Below are 20,912 nucleotides of genomic sequence, written 5' to 3' on the forward strand. Positions count from 1 at the left end.
TGTAAACAAAACATGCATATTTTATAGTGGCGACTGTGGCGTGTTGATGTTCCATACTTGGTTGTGTTGTGCCCAGGCACAGAGGGCGCCCCCATGGGGACGTGTTGGAGATGGCACGCATCAGAGCCCAGGGGTCATCCAGAAGACCCAACTCTGGAACGGCTGCTGCAGCTGCCCATGTCAACATGCAGAACATCAGGGAGTTCAACCAGCTCAAATACAGAGGTAAGTCAATGATACACTCTTTATACTATAACTGGACATGCATCTTCTCCCTCTCACTTCTCATTCTCTTATTGATGCCCTCCCCCAGATCAAATATAGAGGTGAATTGACAGCATACAGTGCCTTCGGAAAATATTCAGACCCCTTCACTTTTTCCACATTTTGTTACGTTACAGCTTTATTCTAAAATTGATTAAATAGTTTTGTTATTCTCATCAATCTACACACAATACCCCATAATGACAAAGCGAAAACAGTTTTTTTTAAATGTTTGCAAATGTATTACAAATAAAAAACAGAAATACCTTATTTACATAAGTATTCAAACCCTTTACTATGAGACTCGAAATTGAGCTCAGGTGCATCCTGTTTACCTTGATTATCCTTAAGATGTTCCTACAACTTGATTGGAGTCCACCTGTGGTAAATTCAATTGATTGGACATGATTTGGAAAGGCACACACCTGTCTATATAAGGTCCCACGGATGACAGTGCATGTCAGAGCAAAAACCAAGCCATGAGTTCAAAGGAATTGTCTGTAGAGCTCCGAGATAGGATTGTGTCCAGGCACAGATCTGGGGAAGGGTACCAAAACATTCTGCAGCATTGAAGGTCCCCAAGAACACAGTGGCCTCCATCATTCTTAAATGGAAGAAGTTTGGAACCACCAAGACCCTTCCAAGAGCTGGCCGTCCGGCCAAACTGAGCAATTGGGGGAGAAGGGCCTTGGTCAGGGAGGTGACCAAGAACCTGATGGTCACTCTGACAGAGCTCCAGAGTTCCTCTGTGGAGATGGGAGAACCCTCCAGAAGGACAACCATCTCTGCAGCACTCCACCAATCAGACCTTTATTGTGGAGTGGCCAGACGGAAGCCACTCCTCAGTAAAAGGCACATGACAGCCCGCTTGGAGTTTGCCAAAAGGCACCTAAAGGACTCTCAGACCATGAGAAACAAGATTCTCTGGTCTGAAACCAAGATTGAACTATTTGGCCTGAATGCCAAGCGTCACATCTGGAGGAAACCTGGCACCATCCCTACGGTGAAGCATGGTGGTGGCAGCATCATGCTGTGGGGATGTTTTTCAGCGGCAGGGACTGGGAGACTATTCAGGATCGAGGGAAAGATTAATGGAGCAAAGTACAGAGAGATCCTTGATGAAAACCTTCAGAGGACAACGACCCTAAGCAACTCAAAGTGGCTTCGGGACTAGTCTCTGAATGTCCTTGAGTGGTCCAGCCAGAGCCCGGACTTGAACCCGATCGAACATCTCTGAAAAGACCTGGAAATAGCTGTGCAGCGACGCTCCCCATCCAACCTGACAGAGCTTGAGAGGATCTGCAGAGAAGAATGGGAAAAACTCCCTAAATACAGGTGTGTCAAGCTTGTAGCGTCATACCCAAGAAAACTCAAGGATGTAATCACTGCCAAAGGTTCTTCAACAAAGTACTGAGTAAATGGTCTGAATACTTATGTAAATGTGATTTTTTTCAGTTGTAAATTTTTTATAAATTTGCAAAAAATATCTTAACCTGTTTTTGCTTTGTCATTATGGGTTATCGTGTGTAGATTGATGAGGGGGGAAAAAACCCAATTTGAATCCATTTTAGAATATGGCTGCAACGTAACAATGTGGAAAAAGTAAATACACTGTACATCCCATGCATTTATAAGCCTATACCCAATGTTTCTATATGAATAACTCTATGATCCATTACCAAGGCTTAGTCCATTCCTGCTGCTGCCCATCTGCTCTGTAAATTAACAGATCTTTTAAAACATTTATTGAGGGATTCTGTGTTCTCTAGTTGCCAAGGTGACTGTCATTGTGGAATCCTGTTGTTTATGGTCAGAGGAATCCTTCTGCTATGACGCTGTTGATGGAGCTAAATGAAACACACACCATAATGAACTACTCTGGCATCATGGCTCAACTATTCTGCTTAGCTTGGCCGGATGTGCAGCCCTCATCAAGCCCTCGGTGCTCCGTCTCCTTTCCATCACGCTATGGCATTACTCTCATGAGGTCATGGGGTGACTCATCATAAAAGCCATCCATCAGTAACAGACAGTTTGGAAGCATAAACACAGAGGGAATAGAACACAGGGCTGAAACAAAGGAAATGGGCTTTGAATGGATTCCCAGTGCTGAGTTTATTTGGGGGTCCAGAGAACACTTAAGACTCGCAAACATTCAAAAATGTGCGTGTTAGGGCTTGGGCTCCTACGTTTCCTTTTTTCTATCCATGTACAACAACAACTGACTCTTCGCTAAGCTCTGTCCCACTCGGTTACTGTTGCAACCTCGGACAACCTTTCCCCATTCCCCCATCTAACCACTGGTGAAATCCCCCCCACAATGATCTCAAACTGTTTTTAATACACAATTAAATTAAACACAGACTACCCCTTGCTAATCAGGAGGTTTTCGGGTATGTTGTGGTGGACTGAGTACAATCGCTTCACGGGAACCTGGTAAAATGAATATTGTAGTGTGGGTAGCCACTGGAAGGCTGATGCCAAAGTTACTAACCACTTTTGGAGCTAACTAGTGCTCTCTCAAATCGTATCCTGATGTCGACAGCAGGTGAGGGTTGTATTCATAACATGGCTAACTTAGCTAGCTAGCTTACATTTCGAAAAAACAAGTTATATTAACTTGCTAGCTACCTAGCTAGCGTTAGCAATGTTGGGTGGTCAATAAGACTGAGAACTAGTTAGCTAACCAGCTGAGCTAGCAAACAATATAACAAAAGTATAATTTCGGATTCAAAAAATACTCCAACAGTCTCTGCATTTCAGGAATCACAGTAGCAACTACCACTGTTACATTATTTAGCCATTTAAACCATTTGTTTTTGGATTACCATTCTCAGTTTTTTTGTAATGCCCTCAATGGCTTTCATGTGTTTCAAACATGAGTTTGTCCGCTGCGATTGGTTGGCCAACATTCTGGGGCAGGCTTGGCGAAGGGTCAGTTGGGTGTGCCTGTACATTACAGGGCGATGACAACATTGTATGCCTGTGTGTTATGTATACAGGGGCAGACTTTGGAGGCCGCAGGCAGAGGCCAGTCTGAGCCCACCCCCCCCATATTTGTTTTATGGGATTTGTAGTAAAGACGTAATTTAACTGTACAAATGTATTACCTTTTAATGTGCCATGAACACAACCAGTCATGATGTTTTCATCTGACTGTCAAACAAATCAATTCAAAATGTAAGTTACCTTTGTATGTTCATCCAAAATAATTCCAGCATCCAAACTGTGCATCTACCAGTTTTGCTCCAATTCGTAAGTGGCTGAAACTATCTTACCAGAGAAAGCATCCGAGCGAGCGAAACAGCGCCAAGCTGTCTTACTGTGTAGCCCATGTATCTGATGCTGTCTGGCCAAAAATAGTATGACATGCCATAATATTTTTAGCCAGACAGCATCAGATACATGGGCTACACATACATGTCCTTTGCCTTGACGACAATGGTAGAATTATCAGCAGCACTTACTGTATCCTGTGTCTTTTTACTAAAGAAATGTGTATTGTATCCCCCGTGAAGTCTAAGGGCCAGGGGCTGGGTTTCTACTAAGCTGACATATAGAAATGTTTTAAGATGGTCATACCAAGGATCATTTAGCTATTTGATTTGGAATTTTAGGACCCCTGTAGGTATAAAAATGATTTGATGTAACAGTATGTTTTCAGTGTCTGTCCTATATCTGAGAGATATAAGAAATCTCCGGAAAATGTTAATTGTTTTTACCGTGGAATTACCCGTATACCTTTTACATGGAAATGCCCTATTCATTTTTCAGCCTGGTCCCTTCAGACGAGTCCCGTGGCACTTGTGGGGGACGGAGAGCAAAGCGGAGAACACCATTGTGTTCATGTTCGCTACAGATGTTTTCAGGATGTCTCCTGGTCTGACAAACGCCACTGTAGCTCGCCAACCTTCCACCACAGATGTGGAAGGTCGACATTGGCGAATGCGGTGGATTTAGATGCAGCTTAAACAGACCGATTTGGGTGGGGATTTGTTTTTATGATTTATTTATTTATTATGCCTCAAGTGGAGCATGGTGGATTTCTCCTTATTTGTATAAAAATATAAAATATGCCCAGCTCACGAGGCCCCTTGATGTGAGGCCTGATGCAATTGCCTCCTCTGCCTAATGGTAAGTCCGCCAGTGTGTGTGTATACTCCAGTGAGTGGAAACACATTGCTGTTGTGTGTGAGCAGAAAGTCTCTTGCCTCCAGTACTATAGCTCACCAGAGGCCTACCTCAGAGCCGGCCTATGTCTTCCTCTCCCTTTGCAGAGAATGGGATAAGGCATGGGAAATTGGGGTAAGCGCGTCTGCTAAATGACTAAAATGTAAGTCCTTTGGGTGGTGGACCATTCTTGATACACATAAGAAACTGTTGAGTGTGAAAAACCTAGCAGCGTTGCAGTTCTTGACACTCAAACTGGTGTGCCTGGCACCTACTACCATACCCTGTTCAAAGGCACTTCAATCTTTTTTGTCTTGCCCATTCACCCTCTGAATGGCACACATACATACACAATCCATGTCTCAATTGTCTCGTGGCTTAAAAATCCTTCTTTAACCTGTCTCCTCCCCTTCATCTACACTGATTTGAAGTTAATTTATTGAACAAGTGACATCAATAAGGGATCATAGCTTTCACCTGGATTCACCTGGTCAGTCTATGTCATGAAAAGACGTCCTAAAGTTCCTCATGTTTTGCACACTCAGTGTAGATGGATGGAGGAGGGGAGGGGTTGACAATAAAGGATGTTTTCCACTAGAATTAGGTCTAGATGTCCCCCCGCCCCCCCCATATAAGGTCAGTGTCGACTATCAGTTTAATCTTGGCCACAGCTGAGCTACTACTGTAATACAGAGCTTCTCATCATAGTGGGCACTGGCCAGAGAGAGTCCGTCTGATTGGCTGGTGTGGGAGGAAATCCACTGTGATAGGCTAATCTGAATCCACCATTAGTGCTGCATCAGTACACATGACCACCGCTGCACTGCCTGACATCTGTCGTGGTGAGGATGTGGTAATCCTGAAGGCAGTGACTAAGGTGTGTGTGTTTGTGTATGCCCATGTTTGTGTTATAGACAGCGCATCTCGTGAGGAGGTGCGTCACGTGTACCCCGACACCCCCAGTGATGAACACAGTCTGGACATCCAGCAGCAGGCTCTGCTCAGGGAGCAACAACGCAGGATCAGGATCATGAGGAGAGGAGGAGAGTCAGGTCAGTCTCTCTCTCACACACACACACACACACACACACACACACACACACACACTGTTCTTATTGTGTCTCTCCCATCCTGACAGACTACTTTGAGCCGTCTGTGGAGCGACAGCCTCATCATCATCCTGTGAGTTCACTCTTGTTACATATGATCCAGTTTCCTCTGGCCTCTCCTGGCTGGGGAAACTCATCTGTCTGACTTGGTCCAACTTGAGGTTTTTATAGGTGTCTGACTGGCTGTTATTCTGTGTCTATCTTGTCAGAGGGAGAAGCCAGGCCGAGACCACCAGAGAGTCTCTTTATTGGAGTCAGAGAGTGCTTTTATTGGTGAGCCTGCTGGTCAAACGGCCTGTTTCTGTAGAGGAGGTGTGGCCTGGTGTTGTCGGTGACCGAACAAATATTCTCCTGAGGATGTGCCTACTGGAAAGGAATGAATAGTGATACATTGGGGTACAGTATTACACTGAGGTGGATATGGGATGAACACACACACACACACACTACACTGCAGCCAATTGAGGGGAGGGGCATTGGGCACGATCTGGGTAGCTGCCAGTGCCAACACGGCACATGCCAAGCCAATGGGGCCACACAGCTAGTGCCAATCCTGAGAGAGGGCAGAGAGCCTGTGCCAGCTGCAGGGTGGGGGTAGCAAGGCCGGACTGAGAAAGGAGGGCAGGGAATGTGCTGCAGCTGCTATACAGTGTTAACCCCTCCAATATTGCCCTCACTTCATATTTTTACCACTGCTGTAGCATGTTCACTTTTAAAGGGACTTGGAATAATAGCAATTCAGTCATCCAACCTTGTTTGTTTGTAAATGTGTTACTGTGCCGTGTCCTCAGATTACCCCAATGGTGATGCAGGGTCCCCATCCCCAGGGCAAGCCCAGGTTAACCTGAGGTCCAGACAGCCCTCAGCCCAGGAGAGGGAGAGCAGGAGGCCCGCGAGGAGAAGAGACTTTGAGGATGTAAGAGTCTATTCCAGAGGAGTCAAGGGCCTGTTGCTTCAGAAGAGTCCACATCGCATAATTACAGTGCCACTTCAACAGCTCTTTAACCAGTCCATTAATGTCCTCCATTTGAGAAAGGCCTTGGGGAAAGGATTCTGAAGATTCTAGTCAAGATAATACACAACCGTCCTTATTTTCTAGGCCTTAGAATTAGAAGATAAGGGGAAATGAACAAACATTCTCTGGGGGGAAGGAACTTGCTGAAGTTGGGTAGTGCAGCAGCAGTTTTCCTCTTGTCATGTCAGTCATTGCAGACCTTAGAGAGCTACGAAATTCAGAAATGTCCAGTTGATCAACTAGCCCATGTTAGCTAAAAATTTTTTAGCCCATCGATTTTGTTGAGTCACTCAGATATCACATTAGCTTTAAAACTGCAAAGTGTTCTCTCCGCTAACAAGAGGGATATGAACAGTTTGTGTCATGGACAAGTGCATATTCTCTCTGTGGTCTTTATTAACCCGTTCTGCTGTACTGAGAGATGTGATGTTTCCATGTTGTGGTCCAGGACATGGTGACTCCCGGGGGTCAGAGGGATGACGAGGGTAAACTGGACGCCCAGTCTCTATTCTCTGTGACCAGCCTGAACATTGAGGGGGTCAAGGACCGCAACCAGAGACGTATCCGCAGACTGGATGACCTCAACGACCACGACTGGAGATCAGGTGAGAGAGACAGGGAGTGACCTTTGACCTCTGTGACATCACCACTTTATTAGTTTAGTTTATTAGGATCTCCATTAGCTACTGCACATGCAGCAGCTACTCTTCCTGGGGTCCACATACAAATACATGACAAAGTACAGAACAGTTATAGACAAGGACATTCAATTCTAAATAAAAAATTAAATAATAGTTATATTGGAAAGATGACAAGAAACAACAAAAATACTATTTACACACTAGTCATATATTCATATTGTTATATATAGTACAATTAAATTAGATCTTTAGAAAGAGGAGAGGCGCTGTCATACATTAACCTTTAGTGGCAGAGCATTCTATGATGGCATGGCTATAGATCACAGGCAGCCGGTTGCACCTTAATTGGGGAGGATGGGCTCATAGTAATGGCTGGAACGGAATGAATGCAATGGTATCGAACACATCAAACACAGTTTCCATGTGTTTGATACCATTCCATTCACTCCATTCCAGCCATTATTATGAGCGTCCTCCCCTTAGCAGCCTCCTGTGCTCTATATATAACTGAATAGAGGTAGAGAGGACAAGGTTGTCCTCAGCCTTAACGCACCAAAAACTGCAAATCATTCACGGCTGCAACTTAATAGAGGCCGTTGGTAGATTGCTCTATAAAATAAATTGCATGATAAATGCAAATCTAAGTATCTCATGTTAGGATTGGGCTATCAGGTGTCTGTCTGTGTGAATGACAAGTCTCTCTGGTCTCCAGGAGGGCTGTCAGCCGATGAAGGGGACCACCTCTCGCTGCGGTCCACCCCATACCACCCGGACAGGCGTGTGTCTGTGGAGACTGTTGCCACGGAGCCCTGGCTGCGACCTGGCACATCGGACACGCTGAAGCGGTTAGGGGCGGGTCAGAACCGGAGAGAGAGGCCAGTTACTAGAGACATCTTGGACGGGACGCGCCCTCTACCTACCATGGATGACCTGTGACCTTTTAGGTCTGTTGACCCGTCATCTACACATAGGATCCCTTTTATAATGCACTACTTCTGACTAGAGCCTGTTGATTTCAAAGCCAAAGAGGTGTATTTTTTTATATGCAGTCGATCCCCATTTCTCATTTTACAAATTTAACATGGATGTTTTTTGCACTCTTCTGATCCCGAGACAGAAATGGCCCATGTTTGTGCTTTTTACTCAGAAAAAAATATGAATGTAGCTTATGTATGTGTACATTTTGAACCTATACAGCCCCCAGAGGAGACATCCTAATGGAGATGAGAGAGGTAGTAGCGGAGATATTTCAGTCTCTGTATACAACGGCTCTAGCCTGGGTACCAGTCTCTTTAGCTAACATTCCACTCCTTGCCATTGCCAAAGAGACTGGCCTTTCGGCAATCTCAATGTTCAATATGTAGCCGGATTTACGGCGCATTTGCTGATTGGTAGTTGGAAACAACATTCATATTTTCCATGACAACGTTCCGGAACATAGGGTGCGCTCAAATTTGCCGCCATATAGAATTAAAATTGGTGGATTAATAGTCCAGCCTATGAATTAACTTCTAATTTACACATCTCTGTCTAAACTGTTCACTTCTTGTGCAATTCATGCATCTCCGCTGGCATCTCCACTGGGCTCTCTTCCATCCTCTGTATTCCTTTTATAGCTCTTGAACCAGTAGCCTAGCCCAATGCGTGTCGCAGAAGTAGCAATATACAATAGTTTGGTCACTTATTTTGAGCATTGAAAAATATATACACTACCGGTCAAAAGTTTTAGAACACCTACTCATTCAAGGGTTTTTCTTTATTTTTACTAGCAGCCAACAAGTGCTCAGCATATGTGGGAACTCCTTCAAGACTGTTGGAAAAGCATTCCAGGTGAAGCTGGATGGGAGAATGCCATTTTTCCAGTCAAAGGTTTGGACACACCTACTCACTCATTCAAGGGTTTTTCTTAATTTTTACTATTTTTTACATTGTAGAATAATAGTGAAGACTTCAAAACTATGAAATAACACATATGGAATCATGTAGTAACCAAAAAAGTGTTAAACAAATCTAAATATATTTTATATTTCAGATTCTTCAAATAGCCACCCTTTGCCTTGATGACAGCTTTGCACACTCTTGGCATTCTCTCAACCAGCTTCATGAGGTAGCACCTGGAATGCATTTCAATTAACAGGTGTGCCTTGTTAATTTGTGGAAGTTCTTTCCTTAATGTGTTTGAGCCAATCAGTTGTGTTGTGACAAGGTGGGGGGGACCAAGTCCATATTATGGCAAGAACAGCTCAAATAAGCAAAGAGAAACAACAGTCCATCGTTACTTTAAGACATGAAGGTCAGTCAATACGGAACAGTTCAAGAGCTTTGAAAGTTTCTTCAAGTGCAGTCGCAAAAACCATCAAGTGCTATGATGAAACTGGCTCTCATGAGGACCACCACAGGAATGGAATACCCAGAGTTACCTCTGCTGCAGAGGATAAGTTCATTAGAGTTACCAGCCTCAGAAATTGTAGCCCAAATAAATGCTTCACAGAGTTCAAGTCACAGACACATCACATCAACTGTTCAGAGGGGACTGTGTGAATCAGGCCTTCATGGTCGAATTGCTGCAAAGAAACCACTACTAAACGACACTAATAATAAGAAGAGACCTGCTTGGGCCAAGAAACACGAGCAATGGACATTAGACCGGTGGAAATGTGTCCTTTGGTCTGGAGTCCAAATTGGAGATATTTGGTTCCAACCGCCGTGTGTTTGTGAGACGCAGTGTGGGTGAACGGATGATCTCTGCATGTGTAGTGCCCACCGTAAAGCATGGAGGAGGAGGTGTTATGGTGTGGGGGTGCTTTGCTGGTGACACTGTCTGTGATTTATTTAGAATTCAAGGCACACTTAACCAGCATGGCTACCACAGCATTCTGCAGCGATACGCCATCCCATCTGGTTTGGGCTTAGTGGGACTATCATGTGTAAGGGCAATTTTACCAAGAAGGAGAGTGATGGAGTGTTGCATCAGATGACCTGGCCTCCACAATCCCCTGACCTCAACCCAATTGAGATGGTTTGGGATGAGTCGGACGGCAGAGTGAAGGAAAAGCAGCCAACAAGTGCTAAGCATATGTGCAAGACTGTTGGAAAAGCATTTCAGGTGAAGTTGGTTGAGAGAATGCCAAGAGCGTGCAAAGCTGTCATCAAGGCAAAGGGTGGCTATTTGAAGAATCTCAAATATAAAATATATTTTGATTTGTTTAACACTTTGGTTACTACATGATTCCATGTGTTATTCATAGTTTTGATGTCTTCACTATTATTCTACAATGTAGAACATTTAAAAAACAAAGAAAAACCCTTGAATGAGTAGGTGTGTCCAAACTTTTAACTGGTTATATATATATATATATATATATATATATATTTATTTGAGGAAAGAAGCGCCTTGCTCTTGCTTGCTGGATATGAAATAGGCTACAGCATTCACAATGAACTGCTGGGGAAGTTTGAATGTCGACAGCTTCTTCTCTGGTGTGATGTGATCACATTGGCTGGTGATAAAAATGAAATAAACGGGAATCCTCTAGCTAAAGAGACTGGTATTCCGGCTACAACGGCTCTATGTAGTGAGGAGGAGCAGGACAGCATCAGTGAGTGTCTGCTCTGCTCAGAGCGAAGCCAGTAGACTGAAGAATTACAGCACTGGGTCCTGAGCTGCACCACTCAGCGCTACAGGAGTAGGGCTACGGTATGGTTGAAGGATAGGCTCTGGTGCCTCCTGTAGCTCAGTTGGTAGAGCATGACGTTTGCAATGCCAGGGTTGTGGGTTTGATTCCCACAGGGGGCCAGTATGAAAAATGTATGCACTCACTAACTGTAAGTCGCTCTGGATAAGAGCGTCTGCTAAATTACTTAAATGTAAATGGTCTGGTCTGGTCTGCTGATGTAAGTGACTATGCTAATCTTTTGAATGTACTGTCGTGGTCAAAAGTTTTGAGAATTACACAAGTATTGGTCTTCACAAAGTTTGTTGCTTCAGTGTAATGAGAGATTTTTGTCAGATGTTACTATGGTATACTGAAGTATAATTACAAGCATTGCATAAGTGTCAAAGGCTTTTATTGACAATTACAATACGTTTATGCAAAGAGTCAATATTTGCAGTGTTGACCCTTCTTTTTCAAGACCTCTGCAATCCGCCCTGGCATGCTGTCAATTAACTTCTGGGCCACATCCTGACTGATGGCAGCCCATTCTTGCATAATCAATGCTTGGAGTTTGTCAGAATTTGTGGGGTTTTGTTTGTCCACCCGCCTCTTGAGGATCGACCACAAGTTCTCAATGGGATTAAGGTCTGGGGAGTTTCCTGGCCATGGACCCAAAATGTCGATGTTCTGTTCCCCGAGCCACTTGGTTATCACTTTTGCTTTATGGCAAGGTGCTCCATCATGCTGGAAAAGGCATTGGTCGTCACCAAACTGTTCTTGGATGGTTGGGAGAAGTTGCTCTCAAGGATGTGTTGGTACCATTCTTTATTCATGGCTGTGTTCTTAGGCAAAATTGTGAGTGAGCCCACTCCCTTGGCTGAGAAGCAACCCCACACATGAATGGTCTCAGGATGCTTTACTGTTGGCATGACACAGGACTGATGGTAGCGCTCATCTTGTCTTCTCCGGACAAGGTGTTTTCTGGATGCCCCAAACAATCGGAAAGGGGATTCATCAGAGAAAATGACTTTACCCCAGTCCTCAGCAGTCCAATCCCTGGACCTTTTGCAGAATATCAGTCTGTCCCTGATCTTTTTCCTGGAGAGAAGTGGCATCTTTGCTGCCCTTCTTGACACCAGGCCATCCTCCAAAAGTCTTTGCCTCACTGTGCGTGCAGATGCACTCACACCTGCCTGCTGCCATTCCTGAGCAAGCTCTGCACTGGTGGTGCCCCGATCCCGCAGCTGAATCAACTTTAGGAGACGGTCCTGGCACTTTCTTGGGTGCCCTGACGCCTTCTTCACAACAATTGAACCTCTCTCCTTGAAGTTCTTGATGATCCGATAAATGGTTGATTTAGGAGCAATATCCTTGCTTGTGAAGCCCTTTTTGTGCAAAGCAATGATGACGGCACGTGTTTCCTTCCAGGTAACCATGGTTAACAGAGGAAGAACAATGATTTCAAGCACCACCCTCCTTTTAAAGCTTCCAGTCTGTTATTCTAACAGCATGACAGAGTGATCTCCAGCCTTGTCCTCGTCAACACTCTCACCTCTGTTAACGAGAGAATCACTGACATGATGTCAGCTGGTCCTTTTGTGGCAGGGCTAAAATGCAGTGGAAATGTTTTTTTGGGATTAAGTTGATTTTCATGGCAAAGAGGGACTTTGCAATTAATTGCAGTTCATCTGATCACTCTTCATGACATTCTGGAGTATATGCAAATTGGCATCATCAAAACTGAGGCAGCAGACTTTGAAAATTAGTCATTCTCAAAACCTTTGACCACGACTGTAGTTTGGCAGAATGAATGTATATTTAAAACGTGAAATGTCAATCTGATGTTAATGTTTGTATGTATCAAGTAAAGATGTGATAATATATAGAAAGATTTGGGGTTTTAAAAATAAATTATTTTAATAATCTTGCCTTTGTCCAGGCTGGTCCTTGGAGCTCAATCCTTTCCTCTTGAGGCAGACTCATATGGGTCGTTCCACGAAGAGTGCCTTTTGCGTGCATCCCTTTGATATTACAGTTGAAGTCGGAAGTTTACATACACCTTAGCCAAATACATTTAAACTCAGTTTTTCACAATTCCTGACATTTAATCCTAGTAACAATTCCCTGTCTTAGGTCAGTTAGGATCACCACTTTATTTTAAGAATGTGAAATGTCAGAATAATAGTAGAGAATTATTTCTTTCAGCTTTTATTTCTTTCATCACATTCCCAGTGGGTCAGAAGTTTGCATACACTCAGTTAGTATTTGGTAGCATTGCCTTTAAATTGTTTAACTTGGGTCAAATGTTTCGGGTAGCCTTCCACAAGCTTTACACAATAAGTTGGGTGAATTTTGGCCCATTCCTCCTGACAGAGCTGGTGTAACTGAGTCAGGTTTGTAGGCCTCCTTGCTCGCACACGCTTTTTCAGTTCTGCCCACAAATGTTCTATAGGATTGAGGTCAGGGCTTTGTGATGGCCACTCCAATACCTTGACTTTGTTGTCCTTAAGCCATTTTGCCACAACTTTGGAAGTATGCTTGGGGTCATTGTCCATTTGGAAGACCCACTGATGTCTTGAGATGTTGCTTCAATATAACCACAATTTTCCTTCCTCATGATGCCATCAATTTTGTGAAGTGCACCAGTCCCTCCCTCAGCAAAGCACCCCCACAGCATGATGCTGCCACCCCCGTGCTTCACGGTTGGGATGGTGTTCTTCGGCTTGCAAGCATTCCCCTTTTTCCTCCAAACATAACGATGGTCATTATGGCCAAACAGTTCTATTTTTGTTTCATCAGACCAGAGGACATTTCTCCAAAAAGTACAATCTTTGTCCCCATGTGCAGTTGCAAACTGTAGTCTGGCTTTTTTATGGTGGTTTTGGAGCAGCGGCTTCTTCCTTGCTGAGTGGCCTTTCAGGTTGTCGATATAAAACTTGTTTTACTGTGGATATAGATACTTTTGGACCGGTTTCCTCCAGCATCTTCACAAGGTACTTTGCTGTTGTTCTGGGATTTATTTGCACTTTTCGAACCAAAGTACGTTCACCTCTAGGAGACAGAACGCGTCTCCTTCCTGAGCGGTATGACGGCTGCGTAGTCCCATGGTGTTTATTGTTTGTACAGATGAACGTGGTACCTTCAGGTGTTTGGAAATTGCTCCCAAGGATGAACCAGACTTGGAGGTCTACAATTTTTTGGCTGATTTCTTTTGATTTTCCCATGATGTCAAGCAAAGAGGCACTGAGTTTGAAGGTAGGCCTTGAAATACATCCACAGGTACACCTCCAATTGACTCAAATTATGTCAATTAGCCTAGCAGAAGCTTCTAAAGCCATGACATTTTCTGGAATTTTCTAAGCTGTTTAAAGGCACATTCAACTTAGTGTATGTAAACTTCTGACCCACTGGAATTGTGATACAGTTAATTATAAGTGAAATAATCTGTCTGTAAACAATTGTTGGAAAAATTACTTGTCATGCACAAAGTAGATGTCCTAACCGACTTGCCAAAACTATAGTTTGTTAACCAGAAACTAGTTTTAATGACTCCAACCTAAGTGAATGTAAACTTCCGACTTCAAGTGTATAAGTAGAAATTGTGCAGCAATATTGAATTTTAAAAGCCTGTTATATTAAATCAAGTGCCCTTTAATATAGACAACATGGAGAATTCAATAAATCTGTAATAAATTCAGCATATTGACATGTCCCTCCATCAACCCTATGTCACTTCTAGGAAGATTAACCCACTTAATCCCAAGATTTCTCCATCATACATCTGTCCCTCATTTTAAGGTCAACCCTATTACGTGAACCGAACTCTTGTTTTAATATGGTGAAACTATTGTTTTCAAAAGCGACATTGAACATCTAGTCAAATCATAGTGTAAAAGCTGGTTAAGACTCTTTTTACTATTTTCTGGTGTTTTGTGGTAGAAAACTGAGCGGGTCACGCATAACTCATCAACCCTGTTACCCATAGACAGGCTAGAAATGTTTTAGCAAGTTCATGTTTTTGTGAAGCTTGCATTCAATTGCCACTCCCTGTTGTACACAAGATTCCATTCCCCTGGTCACGAGGGGATTTATGGCTGATTAAGATTAGACAATTTAAAACAATACAACCACACATGGATAAAGCATTTAAAATCATTGAGAATGCCAGTTTGAAGATGAAATCAACCCTGTTACTTTATTTGGCACTTAATATTTTTTATTTTTTTATTTTTTTAGTCATTTAGCAGACGCTCTTATCCAGAGCGACTTACAGTTAGTGAATACATATATATATATATATATATTTTTATACTGGCCCCCCGTGGGAATCGAACCCACAACCCTGGCATTGCAAACGCCATGCTCTATCAACTGAGCTACATCCCTGCTGGCCATTCCCTCCCCTACCCTGGACGACGCTGGGCCAATTGTGCCCATGAGTCTCCCGGTCGCGGCCGGCTGCGACAGAGCCTGGATTCGAACCAGGATCTCTAGTGGCACAGTTAGCACTGCGATGCAGTGCCTTAGACCACTGCGCCACTCAGGACTCAGCAAATTAATATGCAGTTACCCTTGTAACTTTTTTATTTAACCTTGAGATGAGAACACTTTTTTTATGAAGTTGAACATGTCCTCTGACAGAATGTAAACATTTGGTGGATTTTTTTTTTTTTTTGGGGGGGGGGACCAAGTTACACTTCTCAAAAAGGCATGGAATTGGTGGAACGACCCATATAGTCCAATCAAATCAAAATGGCCAAACAGATCAAGTTCAAAAACTTTATTGACTTATAACCTGATTAAAATGTCGGATGATGACCAGTTTTGTACAGGAACTTGTACAGAAATCTTTTTTCAACATAGAAAACTTTACATTGCTGTACCATATACATTTTGTTTTCTACATCCGTGAGCCAGGATTGCATCCCATCCACAAGTCTTCTTTTAAAGCACAGTTAACATTATTCTTCATTTACTCTATACATACAGCATGTCCCCAAACGAAAGAAAAAGGAAATTAAATATATTATTAATTTATTCAAATTTGTACACAGAGTGAAAACTAACTTGAAACATGGAAACAGACCAGTGATTCAGAAGCAGCGCACACCAGGGGCCTATTCAGAAGCATTGCAGATAGAAATGTTGTATATAGATCTATTAATTCATTGTAGTACATGACAGAATCATATCTACACAATACATTTCTATCTGAACGTTGGAACCTCCTGAACAGGGCCCCCTAGTTGCTCTCTTTTTTTCCAGTTTTAGGAGGAGCCCCAGTTATCGACTATCAGTTAGTCTCAGAACATAGCAAATGGAATAATTTAACCCTTAACTTTGTCGCGTCGTCGTTCAATTACAAATCTCACATAGGACAAACTGCAGGACAGATGGTTCAGTCAAAATAAATAATCACAAAAGCAGAAATCGAGTGCATTCAGTAAAGAAATCAAGTGCAGCAGAATCCAGAGAAAAATAAAACCTAATAAAATCCAGTGTTATGAGATTACATTACAAAGCGGCATTTCTGTAGTTCATTTTTCATCCACAGGGCTATTGGTGCTAACGTTAGCCATCAGTGGTGCAGCCAGGAAAATATCAGAATTATTATTGAGTAAGAAATGTCATGTTTCATATTACTGAATATTCGTAATTTGCATTGTAGCCATTTCATTCTCAAGAGTAGCTTTTAAGGATACAGTCATTTCAAGAAGCAGTACCTTTTGAAATATATTTGACTCTTCTGAGTCAAAGGTGGGTAGGCTAATTGTATAATCACAGTTATTCTGCAGTCGTCAGTATAATTGGAGAATCAGATCTTCATACAATGCCAAGCCATTCTTCCAGTGATATGAGGGGCTTCGGGTAGAAGTTGCCCATAGGATCTAAGATCAGCTTGACCTCCCAATATCCTAACCTTAACCATAAGGGGATGCAAAAACTGGCCTTCGATCAACTTCTAGGGGCAACTTCAACCTACTCTGAAATGAGAGAGGGGTCATTTCCTGCCACATGACCAGTCAGGTTCACAGTAGAGATCCCTGGAAGTTTCCTGTACTGTTAGTGGGGGATTCTGGGTAACTGCCAAATCCAGAGGGGGTGAAGTCTGGTCAGATGCACCCCTCGTAGTACCCTGGGGGATGGGAGACCATAGTCCTAAATGGTTTGTAGACAAACCCAAGGCAAGAGGGGAGGAGGACTTCCAGAGTTCCAGGCTTCCTTATACAGAGGTCTCGGTGCCAGCCCGCTACAAGTGCAACATCACTGGGCTTGCTCTCCAGCCACCTTCCCTCTCTCCACCTCCACTTCAAGCCCTGGTTCTGGTTCCTGTTCTGGCTGGGATGTGTCAGGTAGCTGGGCGATCTGGAACACGAACCCGATGCGTAGGTAGAACTTCCGCAGTACGGACCGCAGTTCTGGGATAAGATCAACCTGCATGATCTCACACAGCAGAGGGTAGTACCTGGACGCATGGGCCTTGAACTGGGGACCAAAAGAGAGACATAAAACATCTTCATACAGATTGATATCCATACGAAGACGGGGTTAGGGCTCCTTGAACATGTCACTGACAATGACTTGACCAAATCAATGGCCTGTCAATGTTGTTAATGGTTGAGATCCTTACCCTGTCGTCACTGATCTTCAGGACCTTGGTGAGGAAGAGGAGGAGCAGGTTGGTCCAGGATTCTCTGTGGCTCTCTGATGTTAGAGTCAGGAAGTAGGCTACTGCCTCACTGCACACACTAGAGGGAAAAAGGGAGATATCATGATAAAGTGACTCATTAGCCATATGAAAACTGTTCAGTGACACAGAATTAAGATGTGATCACTAATTAATTAGCACCAAGACTAATTTCACTGCCAACATGAAATGATTTGCCGAGTTGACCAGCCACAGGGAGAGGAGCAGCCGTGACCTCAGCATTGCCCTCTAGCCCTCACCCTGGACCTTTCCTCAGAACCGCCATCTACCAGCCCTTCATCCCTCCCCATCACCTCCTCTCTTTACATCTTCACAGTTCCCCTACTCTCCATGACCTAATCACCTCCCAAATCTGCTTAGTTCTCTTAAGAACACTGCCATAATCAACCCTGCATAACTGCTGCCCTCTCTTCTAGCATGCTATGCTATGCTTGTGTGGTGTGTGTGAGTTTGTTGCACATCTTTATGACAGTGCAATTCAGTTCTCTCTCTCACACACACACACACAAATGCACATAGAGACCGACAACCTAAGAGTTTTCTGCTAACCTAGACACTGCCTTCAATACAAAGTAAATCTGAAAGAGACAAGATGATAGCTACTTTGTGATACTCTAATTAGAGACAAGGCGATGACAACTGTGTTGACTCAGTAATAACAGCGGCATCCTGTCTGTTTGTGGATCCATATACAATACCCACTATCCATTCCAGACCATTTCAGATATCTGTCACATTTAGACGGGCGCTCTAAATGAGTGGAGAGAGTGGGAGTCATCGACTGTTGGCGATACAGCGACATCAACACAATCTGACTCAATCATTCTCTTTCAGGACCAATTTATTTTGATTCCCCTCCCGCTTTGGTGGATAATTACATTTTGCGTCAGCGACTGTGACTCCTCTATTCCCTAGTTGGCATAAACAGAGGCGTGACTGTCTCAGTCTCTCAGACAGCGGTGATCAGGGTCAGGACAGATCACCGGTGTCGTATCGAGAAGTGTGTGTGTGTGTGTCCCCAATAAATCCTGCTCCCCTCTAATTACATGGACTGATGAAACCCTGCCCTCTCCCAGCAGCCCTTCAGAAATAGAAGGCGTCTGACATGCCCTTGCTCCCCTTCATGAAAAATAATGAAAGTTGTTTGTTCTGGTAGATTGCTGCCTGCCTGGTTCTTAAATCCAGATGTTCCATTTATAGGATTTCAATAAAAGTAACGTTTGCAGAGAGTTCCATCCACAACAAAGCAGCAAATTAGTTATAAAATATTTTGTGAAAATCGAGAGCACATTCTGGGCATCCTTCAGACATATGTGACTACCATTGACTACCATTACAGGGTTGTGTGTGCAGTGAGAGGATGATTAGGGATTGTCGTGACATGGTGAAAGGAGCAGAACACAACAGGAAGCAGCAGAACAGAACTGCAGAGGGCATTTGTATAGTTTGACAGCCTCCATTCAGTGATATGGTGGTGGGGCGTGGCGGTCCTTCCTTACTTGAGCAGCCGTCTCTGGACCTCCTCCGAGGCAGTCTGACGGCTGTCGTCAGCGTACATCCGGAACAGGATCCTCAGGCCACACGCCAGACTGCTGGTCTCCTGCTTCAGCAGATTGGGCTTCGACTTCCCTTTAAAACCTGGAACAGACAGACACAGAGACAGAGAGACAGAGAGACAGAGAGACAGAGAGAGAGAGAGAGAAAGAGAAAGGTTACTGCCCGTTACAGCCACAGAGAGGCCAATCAACATTAGGGAGTACAAACGGGGGCCATTGTTCCAATTGTTCAAAGAGTTCCATTTGAGACTCATAACTTCACTCTTCTACATCATGTCATTCAAGCAGATTCCTTGGGTGGTGCACTGCAGAGCCACAGATGGACGCTGGTATAGCCGCCTCTGTTCTGGTGTAGTGACCCACCTGCCTTCCAGAGAGTGGTCCTCTGCTCATTGTTGGCGTTGAAGGCTTTGGCGAAGCGGTGGGACTCCAGCAGGCAGTCTAGCAGCTTGAACAGCTGTTCTGAGGTCAGGTAGCGGTACATTCCCTGGTCCTGGGTCTCCACAAGTACATCTGCTGTGTCCAGAGCATCTCTCTGGAGAGGACCAACACACACACATACAGAGCCTTCTCACATCTTTGTTGTCAATGATAATGCTTTCCTCCTTCCCTAACATCTACTATAATAAGAACATACAGTAGATCAGCATTTCCCAAACTTGGTCCTGGGGACCCCAAGGGCTGCACGTTTTGGTTTTTGCCCTAACACGATTCAAATAATCAAAGCTTGATGATTAGTTCATTATTTGAATCAGCTGTGTAGTGCTAGGACAACAACCTAAACGTGCACCCCTTGGGACCGAGTTTGGGAAACGCTGCAGTAGATACATTTAATATTTTCAATGATCAGTCCATCCAGCCAAACTACTAAAAATTAAATGTGTCCTTCCCCAAAGTTCTGAACCAGTGATAAATCTCATCCTCCACGTAGGGGTGGGAGTGAGACGTTACCTGTGCAGCAGCCAGGTTCTCAGCATCCTCCTTCCTACTGGTTGCAGGGAAGAAGACCATGTTGTCTATGGTCTGGATCAGCTCCAACTGCACCACACACTTAATGAGCAGGGCTGAAAATAACCTCTGCTCCTGGATCTCTGTGGAACACACACACGAGCGTGCACACACACACACACACACACACACACACACACACAATGAGTATAAGGTTGAAAAACACTCAAGTGGTACAAGGCGTAAAAGTGGTAAAAGTGAGAGAGACAGTAACTTGTTGGGGTCCTGTTTCTGGGGCCGTCCTCATACATGCCTACGCTGTACTGACTCTGCCGCCGGGTCTCCATGGCAACCCTCTCTGCACTGTTGATGGAATGCGGGTCTTCGGAATGGGACTGGATGTCCACTGACTTCTGGGAAATTGAGTCCTGAGGGCACATGGGGAGAAGTTATTTTGTCTGCATGGTTCTGGGTCATGTTGTTGTACGGTCTAATCAGGCATAAGATAGCAGACTGAATGGAAGACCTACAGTACAGTCAGGGTTTGAACCATACCAGCTGTTTGTCTGATACGTCCTGTGGTGACATGGGATCTCCCTCTGCTCCTGCCGGTCTCCATGTCAACAGCCTGACAGAGGAACAATATGGGACAGGACAGTGTTACTCTACTTCTACACAGCATGACAGTGTTATACCATACACAGACAGTCAGATATCACTCTATTAACTAAACAATGGCAGAAGTGACCAGGTCCATTCAATACCTCCTCTCCCATCCCTTCTTATTGGATGTTTCTTCATATGATCTCAGTGCGCTCCATGTTTACATCACTATGGTCAGCAA

The 20,912-nt window shown here is 44.0% G+C and overlaps 2 protein-coding genes across 6 annotated transcripts in view; one reads left to right on the top strand and one right to left on the bottom strand.

The window, feature by feature from the left end:
- Positions 1-8,969, top strand: part of LOC121549475 (centrosome and spindle pole associated protein 1) — a 28,247-nt gene extending 19,278 nt beyond the window's left edge. Inside the window, exons 25-31 of the mRNA XM_041861273.2 lie at positions 77-225; positions 5,349-5,486; positions 5,573-5,616; positions 5,753-5,816; positions 6,335-6,459; positions 7,007-7,163; positions 7,912-8,969. Of these exons, the coding sequence (XP_041717207.1) occupies positions 77-225; positions 5,349-5,486; positions 5,573-5,616; positions 5,753-5,816; positions 6,335-6,459; positions 7,007-7,163; positions 7,912-8,135 (901 nt within the window). The 3' untranslated portion in view covers positions 8,136-8,969. The remainder of the gene's footprint in view (positions 1-76; positions 226-5,348; positions 5,487-5,572; positions 5,617-5,752; positions 5,817-6,334; positions 6,460-7,006; positions 7,164-7,911) is intronic.
- A 6,651-nt stretch (positions 8,970-15,620) lies between these two features.
- The window catches only part of LOC121549861 (brefeldin A-inhibited guanine nucleotide-exchange protein 1), a 113,576-nt gene continuing 108,284 nt past the window's right edge, over positions 15,621-20,912 (bottom strand). For 4 of the 5 annotated variants that reach the window (XM_041861810.2, XM_041861808.2, XM_041861807.2 and 1 more), the window contains 7 exons: positions 20,624-20,696; positions 20,343-20,496; positions 20,072-20,211; positions 19,484-19,655; positions 19,064-19,202; positions 17,487-17,604; positions 15,621-17,341 (listed from right to left, as the gene is read on the bottom strand). In XM_041861810.2, coding sequence (XP_041717744.2) covers positions 17,120-17,341; positions 17,487-17,604; positions 19,064-19,202; positions 19,484-19,655; positions 20,072-20,211; positions 20,343-20,496; positions 20,624-20,696 — 1,018 coding nt within the window. In that variant the 3' untranslated portion in view covers positions 15,621-17,119. The remainder of the gene's footprint in view (positions 17,342-17,486; positions 17,605-19,063; positions 19,203-19,483; positions 19,656-20,071; positions 20,212-20,342; positions 20,497-20,623; positions 20,697-20,912) is intronic. The other variant, XM_041861809.2, reaches the window with a different exon arrangement.

Source organism: Coregonus clupeaformis, chromosome 34, assembly GCF_020615455.1.
Source record: "Coregonus clupeaformis isolate EN_2021a chromosome 34, ASM2061545v1, whole genome shotgun sequence".
Taxonomy (NCBI): Eukaryota; Metazoa; Chordata; class Actinopteri; order Salmoniformes; family Salmonidae; genus Coregonus; species Coregonus clupeaformis.